Source organism: Macaca fascicularis, chromosome 5, assembly GCF_037993035.2.
Source record: "Macaca fascicularis isolate 582-1 chromosome 5, T2T-MFA8v1.1".
Lineage (NCBI taxonomy): Eukaryota > Metazoa > Chordata > Mammalia > Primates > Cercopithecidae > Macaca > Macaca fascicularis.
Genome location: NC_088379.1, coordinates 133833657 through 133853295, shown reverse-complemented (window position 1 = coordinate 133853295; position 19639 = coordinate 133833657). Strand labels below are relative to the sequence as shown.

Genomic DNA, 19639 nt, shown 5'->3' with positions numbered 1-19639 from the left:
CCTCTTAATTTACCTAGTGCTGATACAATACAGGAGGAAAAGTGAAATTAATCCTATTAAACGTACTTTGCAGATAGGGAAAAACTGATAAAGAAACTAAATTTAAATTATCACTGGCATAAGGAATGATCTTAGCAGCTTATTTAGAAAAGCCAAAAATCAGAAACAACCTAAACATCCACCAACAGACTGTGAATGAAAAAACTCTGGTATATGTATATATCCATAGAGTGGAATACCACCCTGCAGTAATAAAAAGGAATGAGCTACTGATACATGCAAACATCAATGAATGCTGAAGTAATTCTCCTGAGTGAAAGAAGCCAGACGAAAAACGAGTCCATACTGTATTATTCCATTTACATACAACTCTAGAAATGCAAACTAATCTACAGTGACAGAAAGTAGATCAATGCAAGACTAGAGAAAAGTGGGAGGGAAGGATTATCTTGATTTCAATGATTTCATGAGTAATTCTCCTGAAAGAAGCCAGACCAAAAACAAGAGTCCATACTGTATTATTCCATTTACATACAACTCTAGAAATGCAAACTAATCTATAGTGACAGATCAGTGGAAGACTAGAGAAAAGTGGGAGGGAAGGATTATCTTGATTTCAATGATTTCATGGGTGTAAACATGTCAAAACGTATCAAAGTACACAATTTAAATATATGAGGCTCAGAGGCTCACTGTATGTCAATTATTTCTCAATAAAGCTATTAAACATTTATCACTGAGATACCATCCATTAACAGTAAGGAGAAAAAAATTCTATTTTACTTCACACAAGTGGTCTGTATAAAACCTAGACTTTGCTGATGAACCAAAGAGGGGGTTGTGAACCCAAGGGAACTGCTCTGCCTTCCATGTCCAGGAGCACTTGTGATCTATTCCTTCTCATTTTCTTACTGTATCAAAAAGTTAATCTATCAAGAGCCACTGGTATAAGACAACAGAATTTACAACATAGAGCATAGCTAAGTCAGTCAGTGCTGTGCACACAGCAGATTCTCAATATTTCTCTGAAAAGTAGATAATTTTTTTTAAGAGTCATTGTTGAGGACAATCAATCATGCTCTAACCGTCACTGTAACCCATGAACTCAAGGTGGCAGGCACTAAGAATTTATTCCTGTTTCACCTAATAGAAGATATACTTTTGAGCTCAAGGAAAATAAAGCAATAATACATTTAAAGATAGATTTGTGGAGCCACTGTTTCCTGCTTGGAATGCACCTACATCTACAGAAACATTCATGGAAGGCCACAGGCTACAGACTCAAAGGGAGTGTCTTGACATTGCTACACCAACACCACTCTGTAGCCAGGCTCTCCTCAGACACTCCCAGGCAGTCAGGAAGCTACCAGAATATTATTAAAACCAAAATAATTAACACTCCCTTTTAATTAAAACAAAATTTATAAACATCTGGAAAATACTAGGGGTAGGACAGTGGGGTTAAACCAGAAATTAGAGTATTTTAAATACTGAAAAGACCAGGAGTCAGCGATTTATGCTACAGCAAAACATTAAAAACAGTGTGCTTGCTACTGTTAAAAACTGCGTAAGATTACGCTGGGTTGGTTTGCATTTTGTTTGTTTCCAGAGTGTTGATATTTAATGACAAACTAATTTAAGCATATGACGAGTAAAATTTTGTTTTATTTTCTTGTCGCTTTCAGGAAAGGAGTTGGGAACTCTAAAAATCTGCTAATAATGTCTAAAACTATTTTACTGCCATTCACAAGGTAAAATTATTACCTAAAGTTCACTTTACTGACAAATTTAAATGACTTAAAATTATTGACATACACTGTTCAGTTAAGAACAATTCTATGTTACATTACCTCATGTTAAACACGGGAAAGACTGAGTGGGGAAAAACATTTTGTCTTGTTTTTAATATCCCCAACTTCCATTAAAACAGAATCCTTTGGGTTAATATAAAGTTATAAAAGGCTCATAGATCATAGCACCGTGAACATGGACCCTGCCCGGGCATAACGTTCTTTCCGGTCATCTCCAACACTCACTTCCAACACTCACTTCCCTTTGAAATATTAAAAATAGCCATGTTGTCTTGCCCTAGATCTAAAATAAGGAAAACCTCAGGAGTAAATCTAACACAATTGCACACACCTTCCACATTTGGAAGCTAGTGTGTGGTAAGCTTCTCATGTTGTGCCATGCACAAAAGGTTCAGAAATTAGAATGAATGGCAGTCTTCGTGTTCGCTGCACTACAAAATGCAAACTATGAAAGAACCTTGCCACTGATCAAACGGTAGTCCTCCTGTCCCAGTCACTGCTCTGGACACTAAATAATATGCTGGTGTCTGTCTTTAGAGGTGTTAAACCAGCTTAACAAAGTAAGATGCTTAAAACTGGCAAGTATCGAGTCCAGCAGTTTGGTGTCACATCAAGGGCACACAGACCTGACAAATGCACCTACAAGTTACCTAAAAGCCAAGCTAGCCTTGTATTGAGTAAAGCAAGGCTGTGTTAACTCTCATCTCAAATTAGGCAAATTTAATCCAGTTACTGTTTATTTGCTTTAGCTGCATGATAGAGGACAAGCATCTGATATAACTGTCATTTAGATCAGGGGCTGACCCTATACCTACCATAGTTTTTTACCCCAACATAGCCCAGCTCTACAGCCCAACTCACTTCTACTTCCAACAAACAAAGGCGTCATACATACATTCAAAGAACTGGCCCATAAATGTTTCAACATACTTAAATATACTTAGGCCTTCAACCAACTGACACACAAACATTTGACACTCACCCACCATTTCTGCTGAGGTCCAAGTACAAGTCAGTGGGAAAATTACTAATTTTAAATTTCAGTTGGCTTCCTTTCTGCCCATTCCTTATCACAGGTGATGGGGCAGAGCCTGGCTCTGATAGGTGGGGAGACAGAGCACTTCACCCTAGCCCAGGTGTAGAAGCAGGGAGACCAGAGAGGGCCCACACAGAGCCTGGCTCCAGGCCTTCTTCCCACAGAAAGTCAACAAATCTCTGAAACTTAAAGGAAGTCAGACAAGAACAAGAAGCCCTGCTCTACAACGTTAGGAAAATCTTAACAGTATCAGCACACTGCTCTCTTTCTGTGTGAAGGAAGGAATGAGACCAATCTCCCTTTGGACTTTAGAGAGACACCAAATTTAAAAACAACCAAAACCAACAAAAACACCATTTGCTACATATATATAAAGATGCTGATCATACTCAGGAGGCTGATGCAGGAAAATCACTTGAACCTGGGAGGTGGAGGTTGCAGTGAGCTGAGATCACGCCACTGTACTCCAGCCCGGGCAACAGAGCAAGACTCCATCTCAAAAAAAAAAAAAAACCCAGTGTTGATCAGAGCTAGCTACTATTGGCCTGAGATAACCAACAATATATAATTCCTGATAAAAACAAGGATACTTGATGTCTTAATTAGCCTCCACAAGTTTACTGAAGATAAAATGAAATGTCCTTTAGGTTTTAGAAATATAGTTGATTCTTGAACAACACGGGTTTTAACTGCCCGGTTCACTTACGTGAGAATTTTCTTTCTGCCACCCCTAAGACAGCAAGACCAATGCCTTCTCTTCCTCCTTCTCCTCTTCTACCTACTCAACATGAAGACGAGGATGAAGACTTTCATGATGATCTACTTTTACTCACTGAATAGTATATTTTATATATATATATATACACACACACATATATATTTTTTCTCTTCTTTATGATGTTCTTAATATTCTCTCTAGCTTACCTTATTGTAAAAATACAATATATAATACATATGACATATAAAATATATTTATTTATGTTATTAGTAAGGCTTCCGGTCAACAGTAGGCTATTAGTAGTTAAGTTTTTGGGAGCCTTGGCCGGGCGCGGTGGCTCAAGCCTGTAATCCCAGCATTTTGGGAGGCCGAGATGGGTGGATCACGAGGTCAGGAGATCGAGACCATGCTGGCTAACACGGTGAAACCCCGTCTCTACTAAAAAATACAAAAAATTAGCCGGGCGAGGTGGCGGGCGCCTGTGGTCCCAGCTACTCGGGAGGCTGAGGCGGGAGAATGGCGTGAACCCAGGAGGCGGAGCTTGCAGTGAGCTGAGATCCGGCCACTGCACTCCAGCCTGGGCTACAGAGTGAGACTCCGTCTCAAAAAAAAAAAAAAAAAAAAAGTTTTTGGGAGCCAAATGTTATACAAAGAATTCTGATTTGCAGGGTGGGGGGAGTTGTTCAAGGGTCAACTGTACTTAAAGTAGTTAGCGGACCCCATTCCCACATTTGCCAAATCCCTAACGACAGGATCCTGGGCTAGAAAGCAGAAAATTAAGGGTTTACCTTGGCCACACTCTGGCGCAATGTGTAACTTCAGAGACTGGCTGAGCCACCCAGTACCAGAAGCCCAGCAACTTCAGACGCTGCCTGCAAACACCCCAACATTACTCCATCCAACTGCAGGGCTGGACCTCCAGGGCACCTGGAGAAAGGCTTCAACTATGACTGCAGTTGTATAAGGGCTTGCACCTGGCACAGAAAATGTCTGTCCATCCCCAACTGTAAATACCACCCTGGTACTCCTCTGGAACAGGCCAGAAAACAAGGCAAAGGGCTCCAGACCAGAGGCCAGCAAGTCCCAGCCATGGCTGTGGCTGGTGCTGCAGCCCCATGCTGACGTCTGCAGCTGCCTCTCCTTCACTTGGACATGGTCTGCACTGGGCTGGGAAGTGCTGCCAAAATTCTGTCAGGCCTGCAGGCTGGAGAGGCTGAGGTGTGGCCACTGCATAGACCCTGTCCTTCTTGTAAGCAGAACCTTCCAAATGCACAGGCCCGGCTGAAGGCAGGCAGGGTATGGGTAGTTAACCCAGGTAGGGCTCATTTTGTGGACCTGAATGCAGGGACAGAAGGCATGCCCCCCCGACGCTGGCCACCCAGTTATATACAAAAGGAAGGCTCCAATGCAAATGAGTGGGTTGGTGGCAAAGGCCTACACTGTGAACCGGCTGCCTTCAGACGGGATGGAAAGGGGTGTGTTCCATGGAAATGAGCATGTGCATCTTTTTATAAGCCTGGCATTCCAGAAGTTCTTAATGAGAACTCTGTGTTTACCACTACCATCATCCACCTTATCAAATCATTGAGCGTGGACAGACAGCATGGCCATAAAGCATCAACATATACTTTATATTGAACCAGCTGTATGACAAAAGGACGACCAACCTTCTACTAGCAACTATCATTCCTCTCCTCCACCACCAGATTTCCATGTTTAAGCCTAGGCTAACCCTTTGGTAACCTATATTTACCTTAATTCTCCACGCCCAGCTTCTTGACAGAGGCCAGTACAGACTTGTGACTTGACAGACACACTTTTGGTTGGGACTGTGAACACTCTCTTCTTCCTTCATTTCTAACCAGAATTCTAGGTGGAATTTTTTTTTTTTTTAACAGAGATGCGTTCTCGCTTTGTTGCCCAGGCTGGTCTCCAATTCCTGGGCTCAAGCAATCCTCCCAGCTCAGCCTCCCTAAGTGTCAGGATTACAGTCATGAGCCACCGTATCTGTCCTGAACATATATATTTTAGATGAAATATTTGGCCGGTCGCGGTGGCTCACGCCTGTAATCCCGACACTTTGGGAGGCCAAGGCAGGCGGATCTCGAGGTCAGGAGATCAAGACCATCCCGGCTAAGATGGTGAAACCCTGTCTCTACTAAAAAATACAAAAAAGTAGCCATGTGTGGTGGCAGGCGCCTGTAGTCCCAGTCACTCGGAGGCTGAGGCAGCAGAATGGCATGAACCCAGGAGGCAGAGCTTGCAGTGTGCCAGGATCGTGCCACTGCACTCCATCCTGGGCGACAGAGCGAAAACTCCGTCTAAAAAAAAAAAAAAAAAAAAAAAAAAAGAAAGAAATATTTGGTCTTCTAGGGCTTTTATGGGCTGAATTGTACCCCCCATCCCCAAATGTGTACTTTGAAGTCCTAACCTCCAATCTCAGAATATGACTATAATTTGGAGACAGGGCCCTGAAAGGGGTGACTGAGTTAAAATGAGGCTAGGCTATTAGGGAGGGCCGTAATCCAATTTAGTCACACCGAGGCACACCAGGGATGCCTGCGCAGAGGAAAGGCCAAGTAAGAACACAGTAAGAAGGCCATCTATAAACCATAAGAGGCCTCAGAAGAGACCACACCTGCCACCACCTTGGACTTCTAGTCTCCAGAACTGTAAGAAAACAAATTTCTGTTGCTTTAAACTACTCAGGCTGTGGTACTTTTCTGTAGCATCCTAAGCTGACTAATATGGGGCCTTCTGGGCTACTAGGAGCCTCTGGACAACTGAGAGGGACTAAACTAAGCCAGGGTCCAGAACTACACTGTCCAATACAGTAGACACTAGCCACGTGTCTTCAAATTTTTTAATTCATTAAAATTAGCAAAGGTTTAAAATTCAGCTCCTCGGTTGCACTATGTTAGGACATTCTCATCCTATGGAACAATGCTGGTCCAGAAAAGAGAAGGCTCTAAATCTGAGAGGACATCCACGAGAAAGTTTTCTAACCCAGCTCTCCCAAGGAGGAAGAGAGGCAGTGACGAGAGCAGACAGAGTGAGCATATACCTGATGCTCAACGCGGAGAAAAATATTTAAATAGGGCTCTTAAGCTTTTATTGGGCATTATCTTTATGTGGAGGTAATTCATCAAGCAGTCTTCTGACTAATTCTGACTCTAAAAGCAAGATTTTTTTGAGACAGAGTCTCGCTCTGTCGCCAGGCTGGAGTACAGGGGCTGCGATCTCGGCTCACTGCAACCTCCACCTCCTGGGTTCAAGTGATTCTCCTGCCTCAGCCTCCAGAGCAGCTGGGACTTCAGGTGTGCAGCATCACGCGCAGCTAATTTTTAGTAGAGATGGGGTTTCACCATGTTGGCCAGGATGGTCTTGATCTCTTGACCTTGTGATCCGCCCGCCTCAGCCTCCCAAAGTGCTGGTATTACAGGCATGAGCCACCGGGCCAGGCAAGACTTTTTTTTTTTTTAATTAATGCAGGACAAAATTATGTACTCAAGCAAACAGCATTTATGGAGTACTTATAACTCACGAAGACACTTTGATAGGCGCCACACAGGGGCAGAGAAGAAATTTCAAAGCATGTTTTTGCCTCAAGGAGTAAAATGCCTAAAACTGTAAACATCAGAAAACAGGTAGGGAGGATTATGAAACGACAAGCGCCTCAGAAGTTCGGAAGGGGGCATCCCAAACCCAAAGGCTTGGACGGGCGGCTTTACCTGCCTGCACTTGGAAACAGACCTTCAATACCTTTCTCTGAAATAAGAGGAAAGGTCTTTCCCTCTGGAGCCCCTACACCCTCTCTCAACTAGTTCACTTCTCTCCTGCTGCCAACGTCAGCAGTCAGCCCTAAAACTCTCAATTCCTTAGAGCTCCTCATCGCAAGCCCTTCACACCTGACACTCTCCCATAACGGCCAGTTCTCCTCCCCAATAGCCCCATGGCTGTGCCAAGCACACCAACTGAAATACCACTCTGAGTTCTGTTTCTCACGTTCCTGGTCCCCTCTTCTGAACAGGGTCGCACCTAGAAAGCAAAGCCTTGCTTTCTAATGTGCAGCTTTTAATTTGCTGAAAACTTGGAGCACAGAAAACTGAAAATAACCCTATTTGCCTAAAAAGTATTTCACCTTTAAGGATCCATACAACCTTCATCTCCTCTACAGGATTCCCTGCCCTCCCCTCCTCTGAATCTGTATCTGCATCTGTTTCCACAGTGCATCAAAAAGACATCTCTATTACTGCCCTGATGACTTTCCCATCAGAGCTGTTCTTATATATGTCTAAAGCACAGTTCCTTGAAAGCAGGCCCAGCTCCTTTCCCATCACACAAGCATTCTTTCAAGGCGTACTGGGTTTAATCTGTAATGTAAAACAGAAGCTAACAGGCTAGAGCTCAGGCACTGTGCTAGGTACAAAATTTCCCTGTTATCTGAGAGGAGCTCTTCTCTGAGTAGTCTGTTAGCTTCTCAATACACAGACACTGTGTGATATTTGTTTTGACTGCCTGGAAGCCAACTAACTTCTGGTTCTCAGCTGCACTGTGAAAATATGAAGTTGCCAGAGAGCTGAGATACAGACAGTAGTAGTATTAAATACAGTCACATGAAAACCAAGTGAAGAGCAGGGACTTTCGACCTATTAAGAACCTGTACTTAATAATTTTCACATCACACTAGGCAGTCTTCAACCTCCCCTTGTATTGAGTTGAACCAGTTAATGATTACCTGGCTTTGATTAAGTTCCCCTTTCACAAAGCGCAACTGCGAAGTACCATAAATGATGTTTAGGAAAACCAGACACACCAGTGACCCTTAGAACTGGATTATTCCTCCCAGGATAACAAATAGGAAGCCTCAGGAATGCTTGCTTGCAATCAACCTTACCCAGCAAGATCTGGTTACAGACCTGCAGTATCACACTCAGGTATGTTTCTCCAGGCTTTGGCTTTCTCTGACCTGCCTGATATGCAAAGGGCCTCGGCTATTTAAAGCATTACATTAAAAAATCATGTTTTCACCCTGACCCAAACCCTGGTAGGCTCCAAGAACAACAAAGCAGGACTTACTGCCATTGTCGTCAGAATCCTCACTGCTGCTGGGAAGGCGACCTCGTTTCATGATCTCCCCGGGAAACAGCAGGCAGCCTGCAAAGCAATGAGACAGCACTTAACCCAAGATGATAATACACAATCATCAAGTTGTGCTTCAGATGGCAGCCCAGGATTCACAGCAAACAAAAGCAAACGAAAGGCTTTAAGTAGCATTTGAATTGTAAACAGTAAAAAGACCAAAGATACATAATTAGGTACAATCATTAACAGACCAGGTTAAAAAAGGAGGGGGAAGGGTGGAGAAGTCACGTATCAGTAGGTCTCCCAAAGGTGCCAGGTTTCTTTCTATATTCCTGTGACATTATTACTATAACTACTCCAGGAGTATTTAGCTGACTGGCAGCAAGCACTGCAGAAAAAAATCCACAGCAATGAACACTGTACTGTGCTTCTTCACTACAGACAGATTCATATTTTATGCGTACATGTTGGGGGTGGGGTTGTGCCTGGATGTGTGAATATTTACACTGCACTGGGCATGATTATGCTTCTCGGGCAAATTATATTAAATAACCCTAAAAGCCGAAAGAAACAAAACAAATGGGGTAATAGGAATGCAAATGTCTCCTCCAGCCATCTCCAACCCCACAGATGGAACAGGAAGGAACCACAGACATTATACAATTTTGATCCAGACCCCTCCCTTTCACATTAAGAAACTAAAGCCAAGAAAGGTTAAGCAGCAACTTCCCCAAGGTCATGTTGTGGGAATGGAGCTTCTAATTCCAAATCCAATACTATTTCCCCTCCACTTCACCTCAACTCCCTTCAGGACAAATACAACCAAATCCAGCCAAAATAAGAAGTCAGTTTGTACAAAGACCCAGCGCACCTGGCCAACTCCTCCCAGGTAGCTGATGATAACAGAATTCTAGCACTACCCTCAAGTATGAGAAAGGCTGCATTTAGGTAAGAAGGCAGTGGACTGAGACAGAATGGCCAGTCAATGAACGTATACAGATGATTTCACGGTTACATTCACATAGGGCAGCTCTCTAAACAAATACAAAAAGCTTTTCCGAATTAAAATTACTGATCAATCTGACATCTTCAGGGCACTGGTCTGTCAGTTCAATGAATCCGAAAGAGGAAAGGGAACTTTTTCAAGTCAGAAAAAGTATGGTAGTTCATCACCTACCTACGCATCCACCCTCTCAGAAAAGTACATCCTAACCTCCTCCTCATTGGGAATCACAATATGTGTGATGTGGTGTTAACAATGCAAACGTGGCCAGGTGTGGTGGCTCACCCCTGTAATCCCAGCACTTTGGGAGGCAAAGGCAGGAGGATCACTTGAGGTCAGGAGTTCGAGACTAGCCTGGCCAACACTGTGAAACCCCATCTCTACTAAAAATACAAAAATTAGCCAGGTATGGTGGCGGGTGCCTGTAATCCCAGCTACTCAGGATGCTGAGGCAGGAGAATCACTTGAACTCAGGAGGCGGAGGATGCAGTGAGCTGAGATCACACCACTGCACTCCAGCCTGGGCAACAGAGACCCTGTCTCAACACACATACACACAACAACAACAACAACAACAACAACAACAGAAGTGTGGCACATAGGAATGGTGTGGAGAAAAAAATGTGGAAAACCGGGCCGGGCGCAGTGGCTCACACCTGTAATCCCTGCACTTTGGCAGGCCGAGGCGGGCGGATCACAAGTTCAGGAGTTGGAGACCAGCCTGACCAATATGGTGAAATCCCGTCTCTACTAAAAATACAAAAATTAGCCGTGCATGGTGGCGCGCGTCTGTAATCCCAGCTACTCAGGAGGCTGAAGCAAGAGAATCGCTTAAACCCAGGAGGCGGAGGTTGCAATAAGTGGAGATCACACCACTGCACTCCAGGCTATGGGACAGAGTGAGATTCCCTCTCAAAAAAAAAAAAAAGAAAGAAAAATGTAGAGAACCACTGTGACTGAATAAGAAAGCAATTTTAAAAAACTAAAACTCCACTCTAAAAAGGCCTATAAAAGAGCAGTCAAAAAACCCTAAACTCCCTTTTCCTTTGACAGGTCATTTCACAGTTTATCACCCTTTGTTAAAATTGTATATAAGCCTTCAGGTCTAACTCTTTTTGGGTTTTTTCTCTTCGGTGAAGTCTCCTTCCCTTTACCCCTACGTGGCACATAAAAATATCAACATCATGAAGTTTGCTTGCCTTTTCTCCTGTAATGTCTTTTGTCATTTAATTTAGACTCGCATGAACTGAACCTAAAAGAGTAGATGAAAAGTTTTTCCTATACTACACTTAAAAAGTGGATCTACACAATTCACTCAAATATTTAGGTCCCTAATCTATAACTGCAATATTTTATATTTCCTTCCTGAGAAACTCACCCAGTTAAATTCTGTGGGTTTTTTATCAATTGATTCTTCAGAAGCCATTAAAACGATGTACCAAGAGAAAGCCTGAACATGAGTCCTGATCAATATGGGTCATGAGCTGTATTATGGACATGTTTTGGAAGCTGGGGTTTCATGCTGTAGGCATAGTCAAGTCCTAAAACCCACTCCATCCCTTTTCCAAGAGCCCCACTCACCCACAGCCAGGCAATCTGCAACTTGGCCTGGGGCAAGCCCACTCCAGCCCTCAGGTTCCATAACCAAGAAACATGTGTGGTCCACTCCCTATTCGACTGTTTTCTCTGCCCTGTGTGTGTCAAAAACACCAACTGCAGACAGCTAAGCTCTCCAACCTTCTAGAGAATGCACCCCGGGTCCCCTCAGGATCCAGCAAGAGGTAAAAGGGAAAAGGGAAAGGCAGAGGACCACTCACTCCTAACAGCTTCAGCTCCCCAAAGCCAACATTACAAAAGAGTGCTAAAAAAAATTGGTACTAGGCTGGTCGTGGTGGCTCACACCTGTAATCCTACCACTTTGGGACACCAGGGCAGGAGGACTATACTTGAACCTAGGACCAGACTGGGCAACATAGGGAGACCTCTATCTCTACAAAAAAAATAAAAAATTAGATTTACCTAATAGAGTAGTTTTAAAAATCTTTTTGAATCAAAATACTTACTTTCCAGCTTTCAAACACAACTCCCTGAGGAAGCACTTCAACAGTCACTAAATAAAGAACGCGAGCATTGGCCAAAATACAATGATGCACCTAAACACACATAAATACTCTCTTAAGGAAAATTATTCAAGTAAAAGAAGAGTAAAAATAGTATTTTCTTTCTAATGAAATCCATTTTCATCCACCCTGAAGATCTTGAGTAATGAGGGTTTGAGAGTGCTGTATTTGCTTCTCCAGGGAACTTGGCACAGTAATGGGGGTTAGTGCTCGGCAGAATTTCCTCCTCTGTGGCTCTAAAGTACTTAAACCTTGACATCAAGCTGATTTATCTCACCCAGGATTACTTACTGTATCAGAAAATCAAAATATATGTTACTATCTTTAAGCTACACAATACAGTGGTTGTATGCTGCAAACACCTGCCCCAATAAAAGCCAGCATCTGCATCATCACCTTTGCTGACTCTTAGGGCAATGGCTAATTACTATCTAGACGGTAGTAAGGTAAGTAATAACCAATTAAAATGGCTATTCACAACACCCCAAAGTAGCAAGAAGATATAATGGCACATAATGCAGCCGACAAACATTTGAGTATCTCATATATTAGGAGGTGCTGGATGAAAATTACTATCCCTGACCTCATAGAGCTTCTGGCCTACTTGAGGAGATAGGCAAGCAACAGAAATTCAATATTGTTTGTGCCTGACAGTGGTAAATACAGAGTTCTACAGGAATACAGGAGGTGGATAAAAGTCAGAGAAGGCTGATAAGACGGAGCTGAGTCCTGAAGAACAAAGAGGAGGTAGCGAGAAAAAGGAGCATGTTTGGGGCAGAGCACTGTACTTACCAACACATGTGTAACACAGCATATTACTCTGGGTAGCATCTTTATACACATCCATTCTCACCTTATAGCCAATTGCCAAGGTTTACTGATTCATAACACTATGACTCTTTGAAGTCCCTGTATGCCCCGTAGGTTGTCCTTCAACTACGTGTACATAGAAAGCTTTAAACACCTATTCTCCAAACTATGATTTCTTCCCACTTCCAATTAATACTATAACAAATTAATTACACCCCATGAGGTAACCTCATCAAACTACTATATGCAGATCTCTCCCTCCATTCCACATTACAAATAGGTCTAAGTCCAAACTGTCCAGCCAAAAACGAAGTTTTCTGACTTCTCACAGCTTTACTCAGGCATCTGTTCTAGCAAGCCCCAAGACCCAGGGCTTGCACTGGTTGGGCCAGGCCTCTTCCCTGAACACTCCACTTTCTTTCAGTTCTCATTCTCTGCTAATGCTGCTCCTGTTGCTTCTTGCTCCCTACCTATCCTAATCCCACCTCTTTTCTGGGGCTCAGCTCAAAGTCACTAACCACTCCAACTCCAAACACTTATATTCTGTACTGCTCAGTTCAACTTTCTTCCTCTTTTAGAACTTTTTCACTTTGCTTTTCAATGCACCGTTACCTTAATAGTATCATTGAAAAAAATTACTCATGACACTTGTTAGAAATGGTAAAGCAGATTTTACTCGAGGGGGACCATGGTGGTAGGTACAGGGAACACTGCAGTGGGATCCTGCAGTGGGGGACGGAGACTGAACGCAACTCAGATCCCAACAGAGGTGGAGATCTATAACCAAAGAGCAGGGTGGGGCCAGTGGATAGAAGATTATTAAACAGAAATATCAAGGATAAGGGGGTTATGGCTAAACTAATTTGTTAGGACTATTCTTGAAGACAGGCCAGGATAAGATAGGACAGAGCGGTCAGATACCCAGGTGAAGAATTTTCTCTAAACTGATTTTAACAGGATTTTTGCTTCAACTGGATTCAACAATAATACAAAGAGAAGGCCATGGTAGTGCCCACTCACGTGGAGGACCAGAGGAGCATGACTAAAGTTTTGGTCAAAGGAGTCTTTCTCAGTATTCAATCAACTAAAGCCTTGCATCATGACTTAAATGTTTCGTGTGTGTCTCTAAAGATTACAGCAATTTCTGGAGAACACAGATTCTCTCAACTCAAATATGAAATAAACACAGAATAGAGGGCCAGGCGCAGTGGCTCCTGCCTGTAATCCCAGCACTTTGGGAGGCTGAGGCAGGAGTATTATCTGAGGTCAGGAGTTCGAGACAAGCCTGGCCAACATGGAAAAACCTCGTCTCTGCTGAAAAAACACAAAAATTAGCCAGGCGTGGTGGTGCATGGCATCTGTAGTCCCAGCTACTCAGGAGGCTGAGGCAGGAGAATCACCTGAACCGAGGAGGAGGAGGTTGCAGTGAGCTGGGCTTGCGCCACTGCACTCCAGCCTGGGCGACAAGAGTGAAACTCCGTTTCAAAAAAATAAAGACATAACAGAGAAGGGGGACCATGATGGTAGGTACAGAGAGCACTGCAATGAGACCTTGAAGTAGAGAACAGAGATTGAACCCAACTCAGCCTGGTCAGAAACAAGGCTTCTCAGGGTGGCTACAACAGATGCCCTCAGAACTCTGGATCCAGTCGACACGGCTCATCCTGACATTGTGTCTACATTTCCTCAAAACTGATGCAAAGTTATCCAGTTTTTCGGAGCCTGGAGTGTCCACTTGCCATGAGAAACATAATAGCTACAGAGACAAAAGTGCTAGTTAGTGGGCATTTGGGAGTCTGACCAAAAAGAGGAAGACTACCTAGGAAGTTAGATTAAAAACAGAACACTGCCTGGAAAGGCCACTGGCCAAAGACCCTGGCTGGACCAGTTAACAATCCTCTGGTGTCTCTACTCCACTCACTGCATGAAGAGATGCACCAAGACAACTGAGCATCTGTGGCAGCTGCTGGAGAACCATCTATCTATCTCCTCGGGAAATGCAAACTCATGCTTTACCCACTGGCCCAAACCCCTATTTAGATTACATGCGGATCACTCTCTCCTTGGATCCCTTCTGTCATATGGGTTAAAATGCAGTACATTAGCTAACATATTAATTTGAGGAAAATTTTATCAAGGTAGATGTCAGAGATATGATGAACAAGATATGGAATGTCTGCGCTGCAGGAGCACATGGTCTACTTGGAGGAAACATCAAATAACCAGACAAGTGGCTTCAGTGCAGTAAGTGCTATAAAAGTCACCAGATTACTGCTCACATGCACACGAGACAGCAAGGCACCTGAAAACCTTGAAATTCACATTCCTCTGACTGAAACTGGGAGAAATCTGCACGCAATAGATTGAGAGGAGCGACTATCTGAAGGAACCCATCCCTAGGGTGGCTCTGGAATTTGAACAAGTTCAGTGACCTGGGCGTGGTCTTGACTGATGTGATGATTCTAAGAAAGAATGAGAACCTCATGGACAAGGAGAGAAGGACTTTTACAAAAGAATAAGAGGGTTGGGCACAGTGGCTCACACCTGTAATCCAGGCACTTGGGGAGGCCAAGGCGGGCATATCCCTTGAGGCCAGGAGCTCAAGACCAGCCTAGCAACATGGTGAAACCCCGTCTCTACTAAAAACACAAAAAGTTAGCCAGGTTTTGGTGGTGTATGCCTGTTGTCCCAGCTGCTCAAGAGGCTGAGGCAGGAGAATCACTTGAACCCGGGAAGCAGAGGTTGCAGTGAGGTCGAGATCATACCACTGCACTCCAGCCTGGGCAATATAGCAAGACTGTCTCGAAAAAAGAAAAAAAAAAAAAAAAAGAACAAGATAATTAAGAATTTGAAGATGTTTATTCAGTGCTATTCCTGGGAAACAAGGACTGATTTGAGGAAAACAAACTGTCCAGTTACTAGAATTACTTACTCTCTGTGGTGGAACAGGGCTCATTTATCAGGCCATAAACTCTATAGCTATAATAAGGATTACACCCTAGTGATTTTAACTGTCTTATGGCACATATGCAGAAAGACTGGTTTCTCTCTCAAAGTATCAATTTTATCTACTGTTTCCATTTTTATTTATTTCACTCATAAAGTTCTAGAAGGTACTCAATTAAAGACCTCTACATACTTTTATATATCACCCAATGCAATACTATGTATTAAAATAACCTACTGGATGAATGCCTTAGCTCCCGTACTGTTACCTTACGTTCAAATCCACTTTACTGAATTTGAGATGCTTTTACTTTAATATCTAATTGACCTTTAACTGGAATAACTTCTACTGTATTCATTTTTAAATTTATTGATGCTCTTCCAGTCTGTCAAATAGCTAAAATCAAATACCTAAAGATACTAAAGAATGTATTTTCAGAAACCAGGTGGTCTTATGTAAAACTAAGTATTTCATGAGCTACTCCTGTTTTTTGTTTGTTTTCGTTTTTTTTTTTTTTTTTTTTTTTTTTGAGACAGAGTCTCGCTCTGTCACCTAGGCTGAAGTGCAGTGGCTCACTTCAAGCTCCGCCTCCCAGGTTCATGCCAGTTTCCTGCCTCAGCCTCCGGAGTAACTGGGACTACAGGCACCTGCCACCACACCCTGGCTAATTTTTTTTTTTTTTTTTTGTATTTTTAGTAGGGACGGGGTTTCACCATGTTAGCCAGGATGGTCTCAATCTCCTGACCTCATGATCCGCCCGCCTCGGCCTCCCAAAGTGCTGGGATTACAGGTGTGGACACCACGCCCTGCCACTCCTTTCTATTTAAGTTCACATAGTTCAAATTATTTTTTAAACACTAGGTACCTAATAAATTGATTCCTAAATTACTGATGATAGAACACTCCCCCAAAAAGATACATTACATTCTTAATAGGTCACTTTTGTCTTCTATGGAATATACAGTTCTAAATACCCAAATATAATGACCTATAACTTAACAATAAAATCTGTCCACCTGTCCCTAAATGAATGTGAAGGAAACCCAGCTGGTTTCTTACCTCAGTTTTTAAAGTAAACGTTAATCGCCTAAATATCAAGTTTTCAAATTGGCAACATTATCTAATTCATATGCTCACAGAATCTAAAAATACTACTATGACTATAACTCAAACCCAGATTCTCAATTTAACTAAAGGGTTATATCCAGTCAAAAAAAAGTCATAGATTTAACTGACAAATAGCTTAAATCGTAAGCATTAATGTTTTAATCTTGTCTAAATATCTCAAGCAAAAAAAAAGTGCTCTTTATAACGTCATACATCACTTATTTAAGGAAAATGCTGGCCCAAGCTAATACAGAACCTCTGGAAAGAGGTAAAACTTACAAATATTCAGATGACAAGTTTACATTAGCAATAAATAGCCACCTCCTCCAAAAGGAAAAAATTATGATAACTGACCAGATAATAAATAACTATAATATTTACTCTTAGGAGCATTACTCATAAAGCCCATGTACTATAATACATTAGTTCACTGTAAATTCTTTATAAGTTATTTTTGAACTCAGATTTAAAAATCAAGAAAGCATTTTTCAAGACTTTAAGGAATTTATAAATTTGAGTGGTTCTGAATGAATCACAAGCAGCTCTCATTTGCCAATTTATAAATAATCCAATCACAGCTTATGAGCTCTAAGACAATCTATTAAACCCCTTCCAGGACTCTGTAATTGCTGACTCAATTAAGAGTCAGCAACTGAATAAGAGCAGCTATGACAAAACATTCCTATCATTTGTACTTGGAATGTATTTTTTTAACTTCCCTTGACATGGGAGTAAATGAAATCACAACCAAACAAAAAAGGCAGTCAGTCACCATGGTCTCCAATCTTGAGCTTTTATCCCTATTTCCATCTACTCAGAATTCTTTTCTGTTACATCTAAATGCTCAGATGTGGAAAGATGCCCAAGACATATTAGGAGAGAAAAACAGGCAAACTGCAGGGAAAAAACCCAAAATACAAAGCCATTTATATATAACAGGAGGAGAGAAAATACCTACAGCAATAGATTGTATATTCACAGAACATTTCTGCAAGAACATAAATGTTCATAGTGGTTATCTCTGAGAAATGTGACCAAAGGGTTCCAAGACAGACTGAGTTGGGAACTTTTCCTTCTCTTCATGACCTTTAATATGATTTTAACTTTTCACCATGATTGTGTACTAGACTTATAATAGTAAAGATTTTTTTTTTTTTTTTGAGAGACAGTCTCGCTCTGTTGCCCAGGCTGGAGTGCAGCGGTGTGATCTCTGCTCAGTGCAACCCCAGCCTCCCGGATTCAAGCGATTCTCCTGCCTCAGCTTCCCAAGTAGCTGGGACTACAGGCGCATGCCATCATGCCTAGCCAATAGTAAAGATTTCTTTCTTCCCTGCTCCTCACTATATAAAAGACCCTGGAAGCACAACTTCTTGCCCCAATGCAAAGCACCAGCCTATAACGAGCAACCATCAATAAACTATGTATATGCCACCTCTTTCCTGAGATGCAGTAGCAAAGACTTGTCTTGCTTTAAAAGAATATCTGGTGCAAAGGTGCAGAAGAAAAAAAAGAGAAAAGGTAATAATGCCATAAAATGCTATTATCCCCTATTTGCTTGATTAGGTCATCCCATACTTCAAAAGCTCAAGTTTTTGAAACAGGTAAAAACAGCCAACATTAGTAGGAGGTCACTTAAAATATACGCAATAATAATAGAAAAAAACTAACCCAGACAGGAAAATTAGGGTTTAAGCTATCTTTAAAGAACAAACACAGGCCGGGCGTGGTGGCTCATGCCTATAATCCCAGCACTTTGGGAGGCCGAGGCAGGCCAGATCACCTGAGGTCAGGAGTTCGAGACCAGCCTGGCCAACATGGTGAAACCCTGTCTCTACTACAAATTCAAAAATTAGCCGGGCCTGGTGGCGGGTGCCTGTAATCAGGTTGGTCGTCTCAAACCTAGCAGCTACCTGAGGCAGGAGAATCGCTTGAACCCGGGAGGCGGAGGTTGCAGAAAGCCGAGATCGTGCCACTGTACTCCAGCCTGGACAAAAAGAGTAAGACTCCATCTCAAAAAAAAAAAAAAAAAGAATCCATTTCAACTCCTTATCCATTTCCACAGCAGTACTACTTTGGAAAAAATAAAAATAAAAAAGGCTACGTTCAAGAGGTAGCTGGCAAATACGCCATTCCTTCCACCTATGGCAGGCATGGTTGATAAATTAGGCCATTCTTTCCACACTCCCAGGCATATATCTTCAGGATCCTTCTTAATGCAGTGCTACCACCCAGAGAAATAAAGCCCATTTGCCCTATATGTCTTATTCCTGGTCTCAGTTTTCTGACAATTTATCAGGGAGAGCTAGAGTCAGATTAATCTCTTCAGAATATATAAAAATGAAATGTTTATTTTTAAAATGAAATGTTTATTTTTTAAAGCATTTCACTGAAATCAGGAGTTTGTGTTCCATTCTGCCTTGGGGGTCTCTGAACCAGGTACTAATTTCTATAATACAAACATACACACCCAAATCTTCATGTCAAACTCTAAAAGCTCTAATCATTAGACACTTTAGGAAAACCAAGTGCTTCTGAATGAACGAAGGTAAGAGTAAGCATGAGAAAGGATTCTGCAACCCATTATTCCATCCTTGGTGGAATAAGCCAATAAATGCTAAATGTCTACAGGGTAATTTTAAAAGATTTTTAAATGCTCAAACCAGATGCTCTTATACAGGATATACAAAGCAGCTTCTGCAGAAACCAGACTCAACCAGCTAATGACAATTACACTGTGCACAGATTGAAATGCAGCTGTTTTTCAGGAACTTTGTTCCTTGATTATACCCGGTTGTCAGAAACTATCAGTTACCACTAACAATGTTAAGTCACCAAAAATTTTTAAAGTACTGTTTTAAAAAAAAAAAAAGAGAGAGACTCCCAATGTTGTATATTTGAAGATCTAGATGACACACTTGACAAAAACAGCATTTATACAATCATCCAAGTTACATATGAAAACAAACATTTCATCACAATTGTATAAGCCTTGTTATTATGAT

The 19639-nt window shown here is 42.1% G+C and overlaps 1 protein-coding gene across 16 annotated transcripts in view; it reads right to left on the bottom strand.

Moving 5' to 3' along the window:
• Positions 1 to 19639, bottom strand: part of JADE1 (jade family PHD finger 1) — a 67976-nt gene that overhangs the window by 37503 nt on the left and 10834 nt on the right. For 9 of the 16 annotated variants that reach the window (XM_005555913.4, XM_065545467.2, XM_005555912.4 and 6 more), the window contains exon 2: positions 8645 to 8722. In XM_005555913.4, coding sequence (XP_005555970.1) covers positions 8645 to 8696 — 52 coding nt within the window. In that variant the 5' untranslated portion in view covers positions 8697 to 8722. Of the gene's footprint in view, positions 1 to 3553; positions 3626 to 8644; positions 8723 to 19639 lie in introns of all 16 variants that reach the window. The other 7 variants (XM_045392870.3, XM_045392872.3, XM_045392871.3 and 4 more) reach the window with 1 other exon arrangement.